We start from the raw sequence: 19,490 nt of genomic DNA, 5'->3' as shown, positions 1-19,490 counted from the left end.
CAATGATAACAATATCCCTAAGGGTAAAGCCTCTATCTTCTATTTTTTCTGGGTTACTTCTTGTGTATGTGGTGCAGTTAACTCTCTTTATACAAGCAGCACTCAAATCCATTAAGTGGCCCTGAAGAAACGAAGTTCAAATATTAACCAAGATTTTACCTACATTTCTCAGCAACCCAAAATCTAATTCAAACAGGTAGACAATGAATAAACACAATGAGCAAGTTCACATGAAAGTTTCAAGCAGTGAGAGGTAGTGTGGGGCTGTGGAAAGAATGAACTATGACCAATAGCTCTAGGTTCTACACCACAGAACTGAGTTGCTCAAGGTCAGAAAATTGATTTTATTATCTTTGTACCACACTTGTGTAACTACAGTTTATACTACACAACAGGTGCTCAACCAATGTTTAATATACTGAGTTGCTGAATTAGTTAAGGTCTACTGCTAGGTAACTGTAGAACTTTTGATAAAAGTTCCACATTTTGTTAAAGTTCAAGTTTTCCTAATCTATTATGAGGTTAAGAATAAATAATCACTAAGACCCCCTTCCAACTCTGACATTCTAATTCTAAAATGCAGCATCATATATGTGTTGTAAGCATTACGTACGTTGTGTCAGCATACATGTGGTGAGTGACTAACAGAAGTTGAGTCGAGAAATATACGTGCTCATTATATGACATCGTTGACTTAATCCTTTTTTGAACTACCATTCCTTGAGGACCAAGACTGAGTTTAAATAGCATCTAAGAAAGCATCATGAATGCTGTAGCTACTAAAATACCAGATGGTAGGAATGAAAGCATTCTTCTCATCCTTACTTGGCATCCATCAAGAATTTGGGAATAACCAGTATGAAGAATTAACACCTGAGTATGGTGACACACTCTGTCCCAGAACACAAAATAAGGATAGCAGCTCTTAGAACTGAGCTCAAAAAGAGAAGCAGAACAAAGGCACAGAGGGCAGGAACAATGGCAGAAAGCATGCACAGAAACAAATTAAACAGAGCAAGACAATGCACTGGAATACTGTCAATGACGTCCATGAATCACCTGACAGGCAAAGGGGCTGCAGGCTCCCCACTGTCTGCTGATATCTTCGACTTTCGTCTTCTGCTACCTCACTGATGTCTGAATAGTCCACAGCATCTTCCGTGCTCCTGATCCATCCTATAAATTAAAGGGAGGCACAGAGCTCAACAAAGAGCAAGTAACTCTCACTCCCTTAGATAATTTCTACGGAAAAGGACATGGACAGAAAGTGGCCAGCCTCCTGTCCCCCATTCTCCCCACGACCCACTTCACCTTCATCATTCACCAGAGCACTGTCATTCCCGGTCAGCTCTTCGTTGGCGGTGAGTTCCGTGATCAGGCTGCCCAGACCCAGAGCCCCCAATCCTGCCAAGTGCTTCTTACACTCCTGAAAAAGGGACAGCACCAGAGTGGAAGACAACTAAACTCAAGCTTCCTACACCGCAAAGCTTAGTTCCCTAGTCATCTATCACATTCAAGACTACAAAGTAACTGCCCCCTAAACTCCATGTTTCATCATCAGGCCTTTATTAATGTATGTCCAATTTCCTCACTGCATTTTAAAATTAAGATAAATTTAAAAACCGCCACCAGGACTGAAGGGAGCAGTACTCTAGGAATAAAGGCTAAGGCAACTGAGGGCATGTGGGATAAAGGCAAGGCAAGAACTTTGGTTGCTAGCGCGCGCGTGTGTGTGCGCACGCACTTGTGTGTGTATAGCAGGGGAGGAGGGATGCTGCTCAGTATATTTTCAAGAGAAAATGAACAGAAATGAAAGGAGTGTTTGGCGTGGGCGCGGGGCGTCCCGAGCACTGGGGGCGGGGAACTGGGGGGCGCCTGGCCAGGTCCGCCTGCAGGGTTCGCACGCCCACTGCTCTGAGAACCAGGGCCGAAACCACAAGATTTGTCGCAGGTTCCGTTCAGTCCCGGAGGTGGCTAGAGCCACCTCAGGGCAGCGATGACAGAAATGCAGTCCCAACAACCCCCAAGAAAGTTCTCCTAGCGCCGGTCCAAGGGCAGCCTCGTTGCGGAGGGTGTGCCCTCACTGGGGAGGCTGCCCGCCCCAGCATCCGATCGGGGAGACTGCCGCGTCCTCCCTGCCAGCCCCCCGTCGGCGTACCAGCTTCTGCGCCGACAGCGCCCCCTGTCCTCGGGCCCCAGGCACTCCTCTCCTCTCCCCACTACACTCCCTCTCCCGAGTCGCTCCACGCCCAGCCCTCCCCCCAAGACCACCCCTCACATCGTCCAAGACGCTTTCCCCCTCCAGCTGCCCGGCTCCATTGATGTTGCCGAAAAGGAAACCGGCTAAAGAAAACGGGCCGCCGCCAGTAGAATCTTCATCGCTGTCCGTGTCTGACATGATGGCGGCCGAGGTACCCACATCGGCTGCGGGAACCACCAAATCCCAACAGGAGTTCATGTGCCGGATACGCGAAAGGAGTCGCCCAGAAATGACTCACTACGTTCTTCGATCTTACCAGCTTCCTACCGGAAACAGAATAAAGAGAGAAACGCCCCGGAAAACCTGTTTTCCTAGTAGACAGTAGAACTGGCCATACAACTTATACTAACGGCTTGCGATTCGACCATACGCAATCAGGAAGCTGGATATATGGAAAGCGATTGGTCAAAGTAAACGTTCGATCCTGCCCCCTTACCCTTTCTTGCGCAGGAACGTTCTCATTGTGCCGAACTTCCACCAATCGGAAGGAGCGGCCTGGGTCACGTGGCCTACGCCCGTGTCGCGTGACATACGGTCGGCTCACCACAACACAGTACGCGGAACTGTGAATGAACTGTTAGTTCTTGTGCGCTGTGGTGTTTCACCATTCAGCCTAGGTGAATCCGTCTGTAAATTGCACTTTGCCAGAAGTACCTTTGTAAGTTGTTTTTAATTGACATTTCCCCACAAAAACGGATTTTTCCCTCCTCTTTATTTAGGGAAATGTCAAAGTGAAACGTCAGTGCTCTGGCCAGGCAGATCAGTTGGTTAGAGCATGGTCCCCAAATGCCAAGGTTGCGGGTTTGATACCGGTCAGGGCACATACAGGAGACAGCCAATAAGTGTATAAAGAAGTGGAACTACAAAATTAATGTTTCTGTGTGTCTCATCAATAAATAAAAAGTAAGTGGCATTATTCACTAAAAGAAAACAGGCATTAAAAAAAATGGAGTAACCTGACCAGGCGGTGGCGCAGTGGATGGAGTGTCGGACTGGGACGCGGAGGACCCAGGTTCCAGACCCCAAGGTCGCCAGCTTGAGCGTGGGCTCATCTGGTTTGAGCAAAATTCCACCAGCTTGAGCCCGAGGTCGCTGGCTCCAGCAAGGGGTTACTCGGTCTGCTGAAGGCCCGCAGTCGAGGCACATATGAGAAAGCAATCAGTGAACAACTAAGGTGTTGCAACGCGCAATGAAAAACTAATGATTGATGCTTCTCATCTCTCCGTTCCTGTCTGTCTGTCCCTGCCTATCCCTCTCTCTGACTCGCTCTCTGTCTCTGTTAAAAAAAAAAAAAAAAAGGAGTAGAATAAGCAGCCAGCCCTTCACCTAGATTCACAATAGTTAACATGTTGCCATGTTTTTTTCTGAACCATTTGAAAGTGGGTTACAGGTAGGTGATTCTTCATACCTAAAAACATGTTTTTCTACATAACTAATTCACCATGACCACATTTTTAAAAATTAACGTTAATCCAATATTATTTAACATGCAATCCATAAACTTCCCCAGTTGTCCTCAAGCTGGAGCATTTTACATTTCAATCCACAATCCACTCAATCAAGGTTCATGCATTGCATTTGGTTATCACCCTTTACTCCCTTAATATAGCTTTTTCTTTTTTTTAATTTTTTATTTATTCATTTTAGAGAGGAGAGGGAGAGACAGAGGGGGGGGAAGACAGAGAGAGACAAGGGAGGAGGAGCTAGAAGCATCAACTCCCATATGTGCCTTGACCAGGCAAGCCCAGGGTTTCGAACCGGCGACCTCAGCATTTCTAGGTTGACGCTTTATCCACTGCGCCACCACAGGTCAGGCAATATAGCTTTCTCTTTGTGTTGCGTGACACTACATTTGTGGAAGAATCCAGGCAAATCATCCTGAAAATATTCTATATTCGCAGTTCCTCTTATTGATTCTTCAAATTGATTCAGGTTAAAAAATATATATATATATATATATTGTATTTTTCTGAAGCTGGAAACGGGGAGAGACAGTCAGACAGACTCCCGCATGCGCCCGACCGGGATCCACCCGGCACGCCCACCAGGGGCGATGCTCTGCCCACCAGGGGGCGTCGCTCTGCCGAGACCAGAGCCACTCTAGCGCCTGGGGCAGAGGCCAAGGAGCCATCCCCAGCGCCCGGGCCATCTTTGCTCCGATGGAGCCTTGGCTGCAGGAGGGGAAGAGAGAGACAGAGAGGAAGGAGGGGGGTGGGTGGAGAAGCAAATGGGCGCTTCTCCTATGTGCCCTGGCCGGGAATCGAACCTGGGCCCCCCCCACATGCCAGGCCGATGCTCTACCGCTGAGCCAACCGGCCAGGGCCAGGTTAAATATTTTACCAGCTACCAAAAGGCATAAGATTGTATCAATATTAGTGGTGCTAAAATTGTTCATATTTTTAAAAAATGGTGACCCTCTCCATGGCAAAGGCACATTTTTCCTTTTGTCATCAGTAAATAATCTCTGAGGTGATCCTTTGAGATTGTGTGACTACTCTATTAACCCTACTCTTGCACCCAGTGGTGTTTAGCATACATTGATGATCTTTGCCTGAATCAATTCTATTGGGAGAGTGCAAAGGGGTGATTTTTCTGATTCTTCCTTCTGCATTTATTAACTGGACTTCTTTATCAGTAAAAAAGAATTCATCTTTTCTTATTTCCTTTCTCACATTTTTATGTTAAAATGTAGCACCTTCATTCCCCCTTTTGATGCTCAAACTGTCCCAAATTGGTCCAATAAGAACCCCTTCAATCTGGCTCCTGTGCCCTTTCACCGTGACCCACTAGTCTTTGAGCATTTCTTTGTTTTTTTGTACAAGATGTTCCAGGTTTACCTTGCACATTCTCTGTCCAGGACCTGATATAACCCATTTCTCCAAGAAGCTCTGGTTCCTTTTAGGGGGAAATGGTGTTTAGAAACTGGGACATCAGGCCCTGGCTGTTTGGCTCAGTGGTAGAGCGTCGGCCTGGCGTGCAGGAGTCCCGGGTTCGATTCCTGGCCAGGGCACACAGGAGAAGCGCCCATCTGCTTCTCCACCCCTCCTCCTCTCCTTCCTCTCTGTCTCTCTCTTCCCCTCCCGCAGCCGAGGCTCCATTGGAGCAAAGATGGCCGGGCGCTGGGGATGGCTCTGTGGCCTCTGCCTCAGGCGCTAGAGTGGCTCTGGATGCAACAGAGCGACCCCCCAGAGGGGCAGAACATCGCCCCCTGGTGGGCATGCCGGGTGGATCCCGGTCCGGCGCATGCGAGAGTCTGTCTGACTGCCTCCCCGTTTCCAGCTTCGGAAAAATGAAGAAAAAAAAAAAGAAAAAAAGAAACTGGGACATCATTGATTGTATGCCCTTTCAGTGGAGAGAGCTAAAAAAAAAAAATAGACTTTATACTAATATCTCCAATTCAAATTCAATACCTCATGGTTCTCCCTCACTTTTCCCCATTTCATATTTGTACCTTACAAAGGAAAATTCTGGTTCCCAACACCAATATATTTACTTATTTCAAAATTACAAGACTGACACCACTTCAACAATAAACCTAAATTAGTAAGTGCTTTTTAGTTTTCAATCCTTAGACTATATCGCACTGAGGGTATACTAAAAAATTACTTGAATCATTTTTTTCCCTCTGTAGAGTTGGTGTTCGTATTCAACTTTAGGATATTTTTATTATCTTTTAAAAATAATTTTATTTTTAAAGTATGTAAACCGCCTGACCAGGTGGCGGCGCAGTGGATAGAGCGTCAGCCTGGGACACTGAGGACGCAGATTCAAAACCCCAAGGTCGTTGGTTTGAGCAAGGGGTCACTGGCTCGGCTGGAGTCCCCTGGTCAAGGCACTTATGAGAAAGCAATCAATGAGCCTGACCTGTGGTGGCACAGTGGATAAAGCATTGACCTGGAACACTGAGTTCGCCAGTTCAAAACCCGGGCTTGCCCAGTCAAGGCTCATATGGGAGTTGATGCTTCCTACTCCTCCCCCCTTCTCTCTCTCTCTCTCTCTCTCTCTCTCTCTAAAAATGAATAAATTGCCTGACCTGTGGTGGCGCAGTGGATAAAGCGTCGACCTGGAAATGCTGAGGTCACCAGTTCAAAACCCTGGGCTTGCCTGGTCAAGGCACATATGGGAGTTGATGCTTCCAGCTCCTCCCCCTTCTCTCTCTCTGTCTCTCCTCTCTCTCTCTCTCTCTCTGACTCTCCCTCTCCTCTCTAAAATGAATAAATTAAAAATGAATAAATTAAAAAAGAGAGAGAGAAAAAGCAATCAATGAACAACTAAGGTGCCACAACTATCAGTTGATGTTTCTCAGCTTTCTCCCTTCCTGTCTGTATCGCTAGGAAAAAAAATGTATGTACTGTAAACTCTTACGTGGTTCAAAGTCAAAACTATATGAAAAACTATTCCCAGAGAAGTCTTGCTCCCATGCCTATGCCCTCTATCCCATTCCCACACACTCCCCTATAAGTAACCATTTACATTAATTTCTGGTTTATCCTTCCTGTGGTTATTTTTTATTGAGGTGTAATCAACATAACATAGTTTCAGATGTGCAATATAATGATTCAATATTTGTAATTCCTACCTGACCAGGCGATGGCTCAGTGCATAGAGTGTTGGCCAGAGATGCTGAGGACCCAGGTTCAAAACCCCAAAGTTTCCAGCTTGAGAACGGGCTCATCAGCTTGAATGTGGAATCGTAGTTATGATCCCATGGTTGCTGGCTTGAACCCAAAGATCGCTGGCTTGAAGCCCAAGGTTGCTGGCTTGAGCCCAAGGTCGCTGACTTGAGCAAGGGGTCACTGGCTCGGCTGTAGCCCCCTCCCCCACCGGTCAAGACACATATGAGAAAGCAATCAGTAAACAACTAAGGTGCCGCAACAAAGAATTGATGCTTCTCATCTCTCTCCCTTCCTGTCTGTCTGTCTCTGTTACCTCTCTTTCTCTCTCCCTCTCTCTCTAAAAAAACATAAATAATGTAATTCCTGTGTTTTGTTTTGCAAACATAAGCAAATGAGTGCATATATATTTTTTTTATTTCTACTTTTTCATTATACAAAAGGTAGCATACTGCCTGACCAGGCGGTAGCACAGTGGATGGAGCGTCGGACTGGGGTGCGGAGTACCCAGGTTCGAGACCCCGAGGTTGCCGGCTTGAGCGCGGGCTCATCTGGCTTGAGCAAAGGCTCACCAGCTTGGACCCAAGGTCTCTGGCTTGAGCAAGGGGTTATTCAGTCTGCTGAAGGCCCACGGTTAAGGCGCATATGAGAGGGCAATCAATGAACAACTAAGGTGTCGCAACGAAAAACTGATGATTGATGCTTTTCATCTCCCTCCATTCCAGTCTGTCTGTCCCTGTCTGTCCCTCTCTCTGACTCTCTCTCTCTCTCTCTCTCTCTCTCTCTGTTCGCTTAAAAAAAAAAAGGTAGCATACTATATGTACCCTTTTCACCTTGCTTTTTTTCACTTACTAACATAGCCTGAAAATCACACTGGACTACTTCATAGCGCTCTTCCTCTATTTTTTTTAATGACTGCCTAGTACTTGCTGCATGGATGTCCATGGGCTGTACAGTACATTTCAAGAACAGGAGACGCAGTTCTGCCAAACCTGCATGGTAGCTGAAATGCTGCACTTTGGTAATGAAAAGTTAGTAGAATACTATTGCTATACTAATATTTAAGACAAAAAAAGCAAGATGGAATGTGTTTGTTTTTTAAATTTTTTATTCATTGATTTTTAGAGAGAGGATATATATATAGAGAGAGAAAGGCAGAGGAGGAACAGGAAGCATGAATTCACAGATACTTCCCATATGTGCTTTGACCAGTCAAGCACAGGGCTTTGAACCAGGGATCTCAGTGCTCCAGGTCAATGCTTTATCCACAGCGCTACCATAGGTCAGCTGGAATGTGGGTTTTTTTAGTGTACCTTATACTGCCTCTTGGACGCTTGTGCTTGAGGAAGAGCAGATATAATGAGAGGTAGGTGGAGATTTGTGGAAGGGGATTTCAGATACTAAAAATATTAAAATGTCATTCTTGACTCAAAATGTGGTTTTGCATAGATTTACCATATGACCCAGCAATTCCATGAATAGGTGGAACTAAAAACACCCAAGAGAATTAAAAGCATATTCACACAAAACCTTGTACACAAATGTTCACATCAGCATTATTCACAATAGCCAAAAACTAGAAACAATCCTATGTTCCTCAACTATCAGTAGATAAAATATGGTATATCCATATAATGAAATATTATTCAGCAATAAAAAGAAATGAAGTACCCATAATATGCTACAAAATGGATAAATCTTGAAATTGTTATGCTAAATGAAGGAAATAAGTCCAAATGGTCACATATTGTTTGATTCCATTTATATAAAATGTTCAGAAAAAACAAAGTAGGTAAGTGGTTGCCACAGGCTGGGAGTGGAAATAGGGATTAGCAGAATGAGGGATCTTTCTGGGCTGATGGAAATGTTTTAAAAACTGGATTTGGGTGAATGTTATGGTATGTAAATTATAGTTCAATAAAGCTATTTACAAAATAAAATATGGTTGAGCTCTTCCTTACTAATGTACTTAATAGTGTATTGGCCCTATATACAATTACTAGTCCTGACTAGTTAATTTTCATAACAAACAGGAAGAATCTTTTCCTGAGATAAGTGAGAGAGGCAAAAGACATTAAGTGGTATGTCTCATTTTTACAACCCTACTTCCTAGTAAAGTAAAACCTATAACACAGTAGGAGCTTGGTGACTATTTACTGAATATAGTGTAATAAATGAGAAAAATCCTCGACAGGGAACTAACTGGTCTCTCCTTAGTAAAAACCAGAAAAATGAAGCTAAATCCTGGAAATGAGTTGATGTGACGGGGCAGGCAGGTGCTGGGGAAGAAACTAGAGAATCAATGTTAGCAGGGCAGACAGATCTATACACTGATTGTCTGATGTAGAAAAATAAGTACAGTTACACCCAGGTGCAACTGTTCAGTGCAACAATTATAAAGAGTTATTCTATCCTTTGCAAGCTGAAAAGCAGTTCAAAACCACTCAAAATGGGGGGACGTGAGGAATTGCTTTGATTTTTATAAAGCAACAGACCCATTAAAGTCAAAAGTCTATTATCATCCATTATGAATAATTTAAAAGTGATATTAGTATGTAGTCTTCAAATTCTCTTTAAGTATAAAAATCAAGATGTCAGGGTATGCTTAAGGATCATCAAATCAGTCCAATACAAAAACACTCTCTGACTTGTGGATCTACCTCCATTTATTAGGGGATGCAAATTTGCCCAAACCAAATCTAGGCTTACATTTGGGAATTTGCCAGGCAAGAAGAGAAGGAAACACTATTAAATTAAAAGCAATTATGCCCTGTCTGGTTTTCTCAATGGGTAGAGCATCATCCCAGAGAGCAGAAGTCCCAGGTTCGATTCCCAGTCAGGTCACACATGACAAGTGACCATCTGCTTCTCTCCTCTTCCCTCTCCTCCTTCTCTCTCTCTTCCCCTATCGCAGCCAGCGGCTCAGTTGGTTTGAGCATCAGACCCAGGCATTGAGGATAGCTTGGCTGGTCCTAGCATTGGCCTCTGGCACAGATTTTGCAGGTTCAATCGCCGATCAAGGCGCATACAGGAACAGATCAATGTTCCTGTGTGTGTGTGTGTGTGTGTGTGTGTGTGTCTCCCTTCCTCTCTTTCTAAAATCAATAAAATAAACATTTTTAGAAAGCCAGTTAAGCCTGACCAGATAGTGGCGCAGTGGATAGAGCATCAACTTGGGATGCTGAGGACCCAGGTTCAAAACCTCAAAGTTGCCAGCTTGAGCACAGAGCCACTGGCTTGAGCATAGGATCATAGACATGACCCGATGGTCATTGGCATGAGCCCAAAGGTCACTGGCTTGAGCCCAAAGGTCTCTGGCTTGAGCCCAAAGGTCTCTGGTTTGACGCCCAAAGTCGCTGGCTTGAAGCCCAAGGTCGCTGGCTTGAACAAGGAGTCGCTGGCTCAGCTGTAGCCCCCAGGTCAAGGCATATATGAGAAGCAATCAATGAACAACTAAGGAGCCGCAAGTATGTGTTGATGCTTCTCATCTCTCTTGCTTCCTGTCTGTTTGTCCGTGTGTCTCTCTCACAAAAGAAAAAAAGGAAAATAAATACTCAGAAAGCACTGTATGAAGTAGAGGGTACAACAATGAAGGGAAAACAAAACACTATAGTTGCTGGTGAGGGAGAATGGAAACCAGAAGAGCAGGAGTAGAGAGCTGACATGATCTTTTATCTTCTATCAACACTTGATTTCTCCCTGACCTCCAGGTTCCAGATTCTCCCCGCGTAGGCTTGTCAGATTTAGCAAGTAAAAATACAGGATGCCGCCACTAAATTTGAATTTCAGATAAACAGCAAATGATGTTTTAGTGTATGTCTCAAATATTGCATGGTACATACTTATACTAAAAAGTTATTTGTAAAAAAAAATATTTAATTTTTAAAAACTTAAATGTATTGTGGTAATACTGGTTAATAACATTATATAAGCTTCAGGTGTACAACTATATAATACAGCATCTGTATACTCCATTGTTTATTCATGGTCTAGTCTAGTCTCCTTCTGTCATGTAAAATATTACTATGTTTTTTCTGCCAACCCTATCTAGGAGGTCCAGTTAGCCTGAGCCTTCTCTCATCACATCTCATCAGAGAGCCACAGCAAGATTATCCAGAGCAAAGCACAGACCCTTCACCCACCACAGGGGGGGAGGTAGGGAGGTATGTGATCCTTTCAGCTGCCAAGCTCTAAAAAATGCAATGCGATTTTGGCAAGATGAGAGGCAATGCACATCTTGCCAACGGCTACCTACCAGGTGAAGAAGTAAATTCTTCCTCCATTTTCAAATAAAGAAGGTCAGGGCCTGACCTGTGGTGGCGCAGTGGATAAAGCGTCGACCTGGAAATGCTGAGGTCGCCGGTACAAAACCCTGGGCTTGCCTGGTCAAGGCACATATGGGAGTTGATGCTTCCTGCTCCTCCCCCACTTCTCTCTCTCTCTCTCTCTCTCTCTCTCTCCTCTCTCTCTCTCTCTCTCTCTCTCTCTCTCCCTCTCCTCTCTAAAATGAATAAAAAAATAAAAAAATAAAAGAAGGTCAGAAATACAACTATGGAGAAGCAGGTTCACTGGGATAAGGAATCTAACTCATACTGCCCCAGGGCGGGCTGAGCAACTCCAGCCCCAGGATCTAGAGATCCAACATACCCCAAATCTCTTGGAGCAACTAAGACCTCAAAAAGCACACAGGGTTGAACACATACACACACACACACACACACACACACCATGTATGGAGGAGGGAACAACAAGAAAAGAGCAAGGTAGTGTTTATAGTAACTCAGAGGAATGACAGCAAAAGAGAAGTCTCAGAGGGAATCACAGAACTCCCTCACAATGACTGTCAAGACATTTTGGTTGGTTGGTTTTATTTAGGGGGTTAACCTTCAGTGGTGTTTCCTGAAAATGGAAAGTAACAAAGAAAAAGCCACACAGAAGCCACAGAGACATAGCTTTTCAGAAAGATTAATTCTACCTATCAGAATCTCCTAGCAGCTGCCCTGTGGTGGCGCAGTGGATAAAATGTCAACCTGGAATGCCAAGGTCGCCAGTTTGAAATCCTTGGCTTGCCCAGTCAAGGCACATACAGGAAGCAACTACTATGAATAGATGCTTCCCATTTCTCTCCCCTCTTTCTCATTCTCCCTCTCTCTTTCTCCCCCTCTCTCTGTCTCTAATAATAATAATAATAATAATAATAAAAGAACTTCATAGCAGGCCCTGGCCGGTTGGCTCAGCGGTAGAGCGTCGGCCTAGCGTGCGGAGGACCCGGGTTCGATTCCTGGCCAGGGCACACAGGAGAAGCGCCCATTTGCTTCTCCACCCATCCGCCGCGCTTTCCTCTCTGTCTCTCTCTTCCCCTCCCGCAGCCGAGGCTCCATTGGAGCAAAGATGGCCCGGGCGCTGGGGATGGCTCTGTGGCCTCTGCCCCAGGCACTAGAGTGGCTCTGGTCGCAACATGGCGACGCCCAGGATGGGCAGAACATCGCCCCCTGGTGGGCAGAGCGTTGCCCCATGGTGGGCGTGCCGGGTGGATCCCGGTCGGGCGCATGCGGGAGTCTGTCTGACTGTCTCTCCCTGTTTCCAGCTTCAGAAAAATGAAAAAAAAAAAAAAAAAAAAAAGAACTTCATAGCAGATCTGACCATCAGAGCCCACATCCAATGCACTATCGTGACCAAGTGCCAAACCCAGCTCCTAAGGATGGGAGAGGAACAATAACAGGTCTGTGACTGACATTCTTTTCAAAGACACAAAGATGGTCACACTATGCTTTTTTTTTTCCTACAGCCTCCTCCATGGGAATTCCTGGCTCCTATTAACCTACATGTCCATTATACTATTTCTTAAAAATATTTTATTTATTGATTTTTAGAAAGAGGGGAAAGAGAGAGAGAGAGAGAGAGAGAGAGAGAAGGGGGAAGAGCAGGAAGCATCAACTCCCATATGTGCCTTGACCAGGCAAGCCCAAGGTTTCGAACCGGCAACCTCAGTGTTCCAGATCGACGCTTTATCCCACTGCACCACCACAGGTCAGGCCCATTATACTATTTTATCTACTTGCATATACTGTATGTTTAAAATTCTCCATAGAGATGTTAATAGGTATTGCATAAGACCAAAGAAATAAAAATAGTTCAGGAAATGTTGTGTTCTTATTAAAAGTTGTAAATTCCTACAATAGAGGAACTTTTTTAGCTTTATTTAAATAGCTGGTCCCTGACTTTATTTAACCACAGAACTCTTTTAAGGATTATCTATTACCATGTCACAGAACTTTGGAAAATACTGCTTAACGAGTTTTGCAAAAATGTCTTATCTGAAGAATGGGAAGAACATGTCAACACTGGGAACACCCCAGAACCACACACAAACTGGTTTTCAAAAATGAGTATGTCAGCCTGACCAGGTGGTGGCACATGGATAGAGCATTGGACTGGGATGCAGAGGACTCAGGTTCAAAACCCCGAAATCCCGGCTTGACTGTGGGCTCACCAGCTTGAGTGTGGGGTTGCTGGCTTGAGCGTGAGATCATAGACATGACCCCATGATTGCTGGCTTCAGCCCAAAGGTCACTGGCTTGAAGCCCAAGGTCGCTGGCTTGAGCAAGGGGTCACTCGCTCTGCTGTAGCCCCACTCCGGTCAAGGCACATATGAGAAAGCAATCCATAAACAACTAAGGAGCTGCAACAAAGAATTGGTGCTTCTCATCTCTCTCCCTTCCTGTCTGTCTGTCCCTGTCCTCCTGTCCCTCTCACTCTCACTTAAAAAAGAGAAGCCCTGGCCAGTTGGCTCAGCAGTAGAGCGTCGGCCTGGTGTGCGGGGGACCCGGGTTCGATTCCTGGCCAGGGCACATAGGAGAAGCGCCCATTTGCTTCTCTATCTCCCCCCTTCCTCTCTGTCTCTCTCTTCCCCTCCCGCAGCCAAGGCTCCATTGGAGCAAAGATAGCCCGGGCACTGGGGATGGCTCCTCGGCCTCTGCCCCAGGCGCTAAAGTGGCTCTGGTCGCAGCAGAGTGACGCCCCGGAGGGGCAGAGCATTGCCCCCTGGTGGGCAGAGCGTCGCCCCCTGGTGGGCGTGCCGGGTGAATCCCGGTCCGGCGCATGTGGGAGTCTGTCTGACTGTCTCTCCCCGTTTCCAGCTTCAGAAAAATACAAAAAAAAAAAAAAAAAAAGAGAGAGAGAGAGAGAGCCCTGGCCGGTTGGCTCAGTGGTAGAGCGTCGGCCTGGCGTGCAGAAGTCCCAGGTTTGATTCCCGACCAGGGCACATAGTGGAGGTGCCCATCTGCTTCTCTACCCCTCCCCCTCTCCTTCCTCTCTGTCTCTCTCTTCCCCTCCCGCAGCTGAGGCTCCATTGGAGCAAAGATGGCCCGGGCGCTGGGGATGGCTCCTTGGCCTCTGCCCCAGGCGCTAGAGTGGCTCTGGTTGCAACAGAGCAACGCCCGGGAGGGGCAGAGCATCGCCCCCTGGTGGGCATGCCGGGTGGATCCCGGTGGGGCGCATGCGGGAGTCAGTCTGACTGTCCCTCCCCATTTCCAGCTTCAGAAAAATACCGAGAGAGAGAGAGAGAGAGAGAGAGAGAGAGAGAGAGAGAGAACCGGTATGCCAGAAAATTTAAGCCAATGATTTGACAACTGGAGAGACTTGTCCTGTGAGGCACTTGCTCAGTGGTAAATACATCCAGGAAAGCTGAAGTTTGATTTAAAAACAGACCAACAGAAGTCTACAAGAACAGTATGAGGCCACTCTGCCTCGCTGCGGCATGGCTGGGATAGGACACAACAGCAGAACAATGCTTGGTGGTGTCTCCTCTTACCACTTTGATCACACACACACACCAAAAAGGTCCAGACCAAAGTGCATGCATGCGCTAGCCCGTCTTCGTTCCTCCGAGAGCCGAGTAACCTGGAGCCTTGGGTTTCCAGGAGGAAGCAAATGGCTCTGCTGGCATTGCTAAATGCTGTCAGAGGCAGCCCTCCATATTCTCCTGGGCACAGTCCCCAAGTACCAACCCGAAAGCTGTAAAAGGATGCACTTCTTGCAGTTCTTCTTTGTGGCAGGGTAAAGCACAGCCCGGACAGCTTCGGAAAATACCTCATGTACCCCGTCCTGCGTCAAGGCAGAACATTCCAGATACTTCACTGTCCCCACCTGCTTAGCCAGAGATGTGCATTGCTGAGGGGTTATGGGCACCAGGCACCGTTCTTTCAGCTTCTTCACTGTCTCGAGGTCACTCCACAAGTCACTCTTGGTGCCTACCAGTGGAACAGGCACATTGGGGCAAAAATGGGAGACCTCTGGGTGCCCCTTATGCCTTGCATTGGCATAGGAGGATGGGTTGTCAACTGAAAAACAAATTACAAAGACACTGGTCTGGGGCAGGAGGCCGTTCTCAGTCGGTCATATTCTTCTTTTTTAAAATTTTTTTATTTTCTACAGAGACAGAGAGTGAGTCAGAGAGAGGGATAGGCAGGGACAGACAGACAGGAATGGAGAGAGATGAGAAGCATCAATCATTAGTTTTTCATTGCATATTGCGACACCTTAGTTGTTCATTGATTGCTTTCTCATATGTGCCTTGACCGTGGGCCTCCAGCAGACTGAGTAACTCCTTGCTGGAGCCAGCGACCTTGGGTTCAAGCTGGTGGGCTTTTTGCTCAAACCAGATGAGCCCGCGCTCAAGCTGGCGACCTCGGGGTCTCGAACCTGGGTCTTCTGCATCCCAGTCCGATGCTCTATCCACTGCGCCACCGCCTGGTCAGGCGGTCATATTCTTCTTGACCATCTGTGTCCCACAAGCTGAGGCTGATGATCTGGCTATTCACAGATGTCTGGAGGCTCTAGTTGTCGAAGACAGTGGGGATACACTCTTCAGGAAAGGCATTTGCTGTGTAACTGAGGAGGAGGCAGGTCTCACCTACAGCCCCATCTCCTACAATCACACATCTGATAGTATGCATTCTTCACTTGGAGTTCTATGTACAAGAGAGAAATGAAGAATGTCCCAAGATGCTTGGTTAATTAAGGGAGTCTAGGCTTTATAAACATTTTTCTCTGAGGAAAAGGAGAGGAGGTGAGGCGCCCCCCCCCCCCCACTGCCTGTCCCCTTCACATCATAGAAGAGTCAGCTGGGAAAGGTGGTATAGGGCAAGAGTTCTTACTGTGGGCTGCTAAAGGACAAACTTCAGTGGGTCCTAAAAGCCACCTCTGAAGTTGTTGTGTAATCGTATATGTATGCGCTTAAGTGAATTTTTCTGGAAAGAAGATCCAAAACTGTTATCAGATTCTTGAAAAGGGCTCTGAGCCCAAAAGGACAAAAAGCCATTCATATACACAGGCATTTATGCTACATTGTTGTCATAAGGTCTTAATATATTGTCAAAGGTGCTGAGATATAGGAGGTGCTCAATAAATGGTAACTAATTTTTTTAAAAAAGTATAGAAAGACTGCTCCCAAAGTTGAACACAAGAAACAAGATTCTCACTTTGGGTCTGTGACTATAGACTTCCTGAAAAAAGAGCAACATCATCTACTGGGGTGGAAGGTTGGCCAGGAAGAGTTCACCATATAGAGAAGCGGTGAAGAGTCCAAGCTCTGAGGTCAGATTACCTGTAGTCAAAAACCAGTCCTCTTTTTTCCTAAGCCTTGTGAATTCTAGCCTGAGGTTTAGATGAAAGAATAATACAGGTGCAGTAAATATGATTACTGCCTGCCACACCAGAAATTCTTATTAAGTCTCAGAAGCTAATATGACTTCACAGTAATTCTTCTCCTTCTATTATTCTGGAGAAGGCAGAAGTTCTGCATAAATGATTACAGTGCTCATCCCTTCCCACCTTATCTGAGTAAAACTACAGGTCGTGGGAGCACCATACTCTTGTCTGTATCTTCACGAATAACATGAAGAAAGTACACGGAAGTTAACAGCATGGTATATCTCCAAGTAGCAGGTTTACTATAAGCTCCCGTGTTTAAACACCCATATTCACACCCTGTCAAAGTTCTAGGCTGTTAGTGCCTCACACCTCTCCAGTTCCTTCAGCTTCTTAACTACTGTCCTAATTTCAGACCTGATCCTTGTAGCCTCCGCTTCTTCAAGTGTCAGAACGTGGAGGAAAGGATGAATTGTCATATGTATTTGATTATATAAAAAAAAATAACTAAGTCCCAGCCAGATAGCTCTGTTGGTTAGAGTGTCGTTTCAAAGCGCAGAGATTGCCGGTTCGATCCCTAGTCAGGGCACATACAGGAACAGATTGAAGTTCCTGTCTCTCTCTCTCTCTCCCTCCCACTTCCCCTCTCTCTAATATCAATTAAATAAACATTTTAAAAAATTGAGAATAAGTCTCTCACCTTCGGAATTTGGGGGAATAGACACATCCAACATCCTGTTGCTTATTAGCATATGTCTATATTAGGCTCATATCAAAGACAAAAGCAAAACAAAGCAACACATTCAGGTCACAGTAAAGAAAAGCTGGCTTTCTGAGTATGCTCCACACAGGCCCAGTAGGGGTAGCTCTCTTCTCATATAGCTAATTCTGACCAGGGAGGTATTCTACCTAGAAGCTTTTGGTAGCACAGGTCCCACAGTTAAAAGTCCAGGCAGGGGTCGTCAAACTTTTTATAAAAACCGCCCACTTTTGCAGTGCTGGTCAACCTGGTCCCTAACGTGCAACCAAACAGCGCCGCGATTGGCTCATCATGAAAGCTGGAACGCCCACTAGTGGGCGGTAAGGATCAGGTCTACCAGCACTGCAAAAGTGGGCGGTTTTTATAAAAAGTTTGACGACCCCTGGAACTAGTAGGCAACCATTCCAGGGTATTCACTGACCAACAATTCTGTCTTTTGCCATCTAGGACTAGGTGTAAGAATCAAACACACAAGGTCAATAGAAGCAGGACAAAGTTACAGCCACATTCCTTGAGAATAGCCTTCCATGACTTTCCCAGTCTGGATTAATTTCTTCCTCCTCTGAGTTCCTACAGCAGTCACTGTTCAACAACTCATCTTCCCAGCCTCTTCTAGGAATCACCCAGTATCAAACATCGCTGCTCAGAATGACTGCTTCCAGGACAACAGTGCATCTGAGAGGGTTGCTGAACCAGAGCAAAACTCTCAGGCACAAAGATCACTTTGCACCCCAAGCTCAGCTCCTCATCTCTACAACTAGGAAAAAATATCAAAATTCACTTCTTCTTCTTCTTTTTTTTTTTTTTTTTTTTTCAAAATTCACTTCTTCTTGTTTCTATCTACCAACACTCCTGGTAGATCCGGTCAGCAGCGGGGCACTCAAGTCACACTGGTGGCTGAGGGCCTAAATATGGAAATACAGCTGAACATATTGGGTTTGAAACAAAACTCAAAGCACATCCACGCAGAACAAATTCTTTAAGAAAGGGAGGGTTCAGCAAAAGTCCCAGGTATTTGGGGAAGCTATTTTGTACAAACTGACTCATTTATTCAGCCTACACATCCATTATACTATTTTATCTACTTGTGTACATGTTTAAAATTCTCCATAATTAAAAATTTTAAAGTAATACTAAAAGGGTCCTAGACAGGCTAGTGTAGGCCTGGCATACAGATGTCCCAGGTTCGATCCCAGGTCAGGGCACACATCTGAAATAACCATCTCCTTCTCTTCCCCTCCCTCTTCCCCTTCTCTCTTGCTTCCCCTCTCGCAGCCAGTGGCTTGATTGGTCTGAGCATCAGCCCTGGGCATTGAGGATAGCTCAGATGATTTGAGCATTGGCCCCAGACAGGGGTTGCCAGGTAGATCCTGGTTGTGGTACATGCGGGAGTCTGTCTATCTCCTCTCCTCTCACTTAAAAAAATAATACTAAAAACATATCCCAAATAATTGAAGACAGGATCTTTTTTTTTCTTTTTTTCTTTTTTTTTACAGAGCAGAGACAGGGATTGACAGGGACAGACAGACAGGAATGGAGAGATGAGAAGCATCAATCATTAGTTTTTTATTGCACATTGCAACACCTTAATTGTTCATTGATTGCTTTCTCATATGTGCCTTGACCGGCGGGCCTTCAGCAGACTGAGTAACCCTTTGCTCGAGCCTGCAACCTTGGGCTCAAGCTGGTGAGCTTTTGTTCAAACCAGATGAGCCCTCGCTCAAGCTGGCGACCTCAGGGTCTCGAACCTGGGTCTTCCACATCCCAGTCCGACACTATCCACTGCGCCAACACCTGGTCAGGCAAAGACAGGACCTTGAAGAGATATTTGCATACCCACGTTCATTACCTCATTATTCACAAGAGCCAAGAGGAAGCAGCCCTAGCCAGGTAGCTCAGTTGGTTAGAGCATCTTCCCCATGCACCAAGGTTGCGGGTTTGACTCCAGTCAGGGCACATATAAGAATCAACCAATGACTGCATATGAAGCCAGTAGGCACGGCCATCACTACAGCCACCTGGTCTATGCAGGTTCGCATTAGATTCAGACAGAGAGTAATGAAACAATGGAGCCAAGAACTGGTGGGTGATAGATATACGAATTTACCAGAATTCCAACTGCCCTTTGGTTGTTCTGCCTGACTGCCTGACCTCACCCTTACTTACTAGATAATCACCCCTGAAGCAAAGAGTTTCAAGAAGCTGG

General features: G+C 45.8%; 1 protein-coding gene and 1 pseudogene across 6 annotated transcripts in view; both read right to left on the bottom strand.

The window, feature by feature from the left end:
• The window catches only part of TAF1 (TATA-box binding protein associated factor 1), an 83,623-nt gene extending 81,113 nt beyond the window's left edge, over positions 1 to 2,510 (bottom strand). For all 6 annotated transcript variants that reach the window (XM_066250588.1, XM_066250584.1, XM_066250589.1 and 3 more), the window contains exons 1-3: positions 2,279 to 2,510; positions 1,312 to 1,426; positions 1,060 to 1,176 (exon numbers count right to left, since the gene is read on the bottom strand). In XM_066250588.1, the coding sequence (XP_066106685.1) occupies positions 1,060 to 1,176; positions 1,312 to 1,426; positions 2,279 to 2,458 (412 nt within the window). In that variant the 5' untranslated portion in view covers positions 2,459 to 2,510. The remainder of the gene's footprint in view (positions 1 to 1,059; positions 1,177 to 1,311; positions 1,427 to 2,278) is intronic.
• Positions 2,511 to 14,823: 12,313 nt separating this feature from the next.
• On the bottom strand, positions 14,824 to 15,830 carry LOC136317700 (rho-related GTP-binding protein RhoG-like; annotated as a pseudogene).
• Between the last annotated feature and the right edge of the window lie 3,660 nt (positions 15,831 to 19,490).

This window comes from Saccopteryx bilineata, chromosome X (genome assembly GCF_036850765.1).
Source record: "Saccopteryx bilineata isolate mSacBil1 chromosome X, mSacBil1_pri_phased_curated, whole genome shotgun sequence".
NCBI classification, from domain to species: domain Eukaryota; kingdom Metazoa; phylum Chordata; class Mammalia; order Chiroptera; family Emballonuridae; genus Saccopteryx; species Saccopteryx bilineata.
Note: the sequence above shows the minus strand (reverse complement) of the source record. Positions and strands in the feature narration are given on the sequence as shown.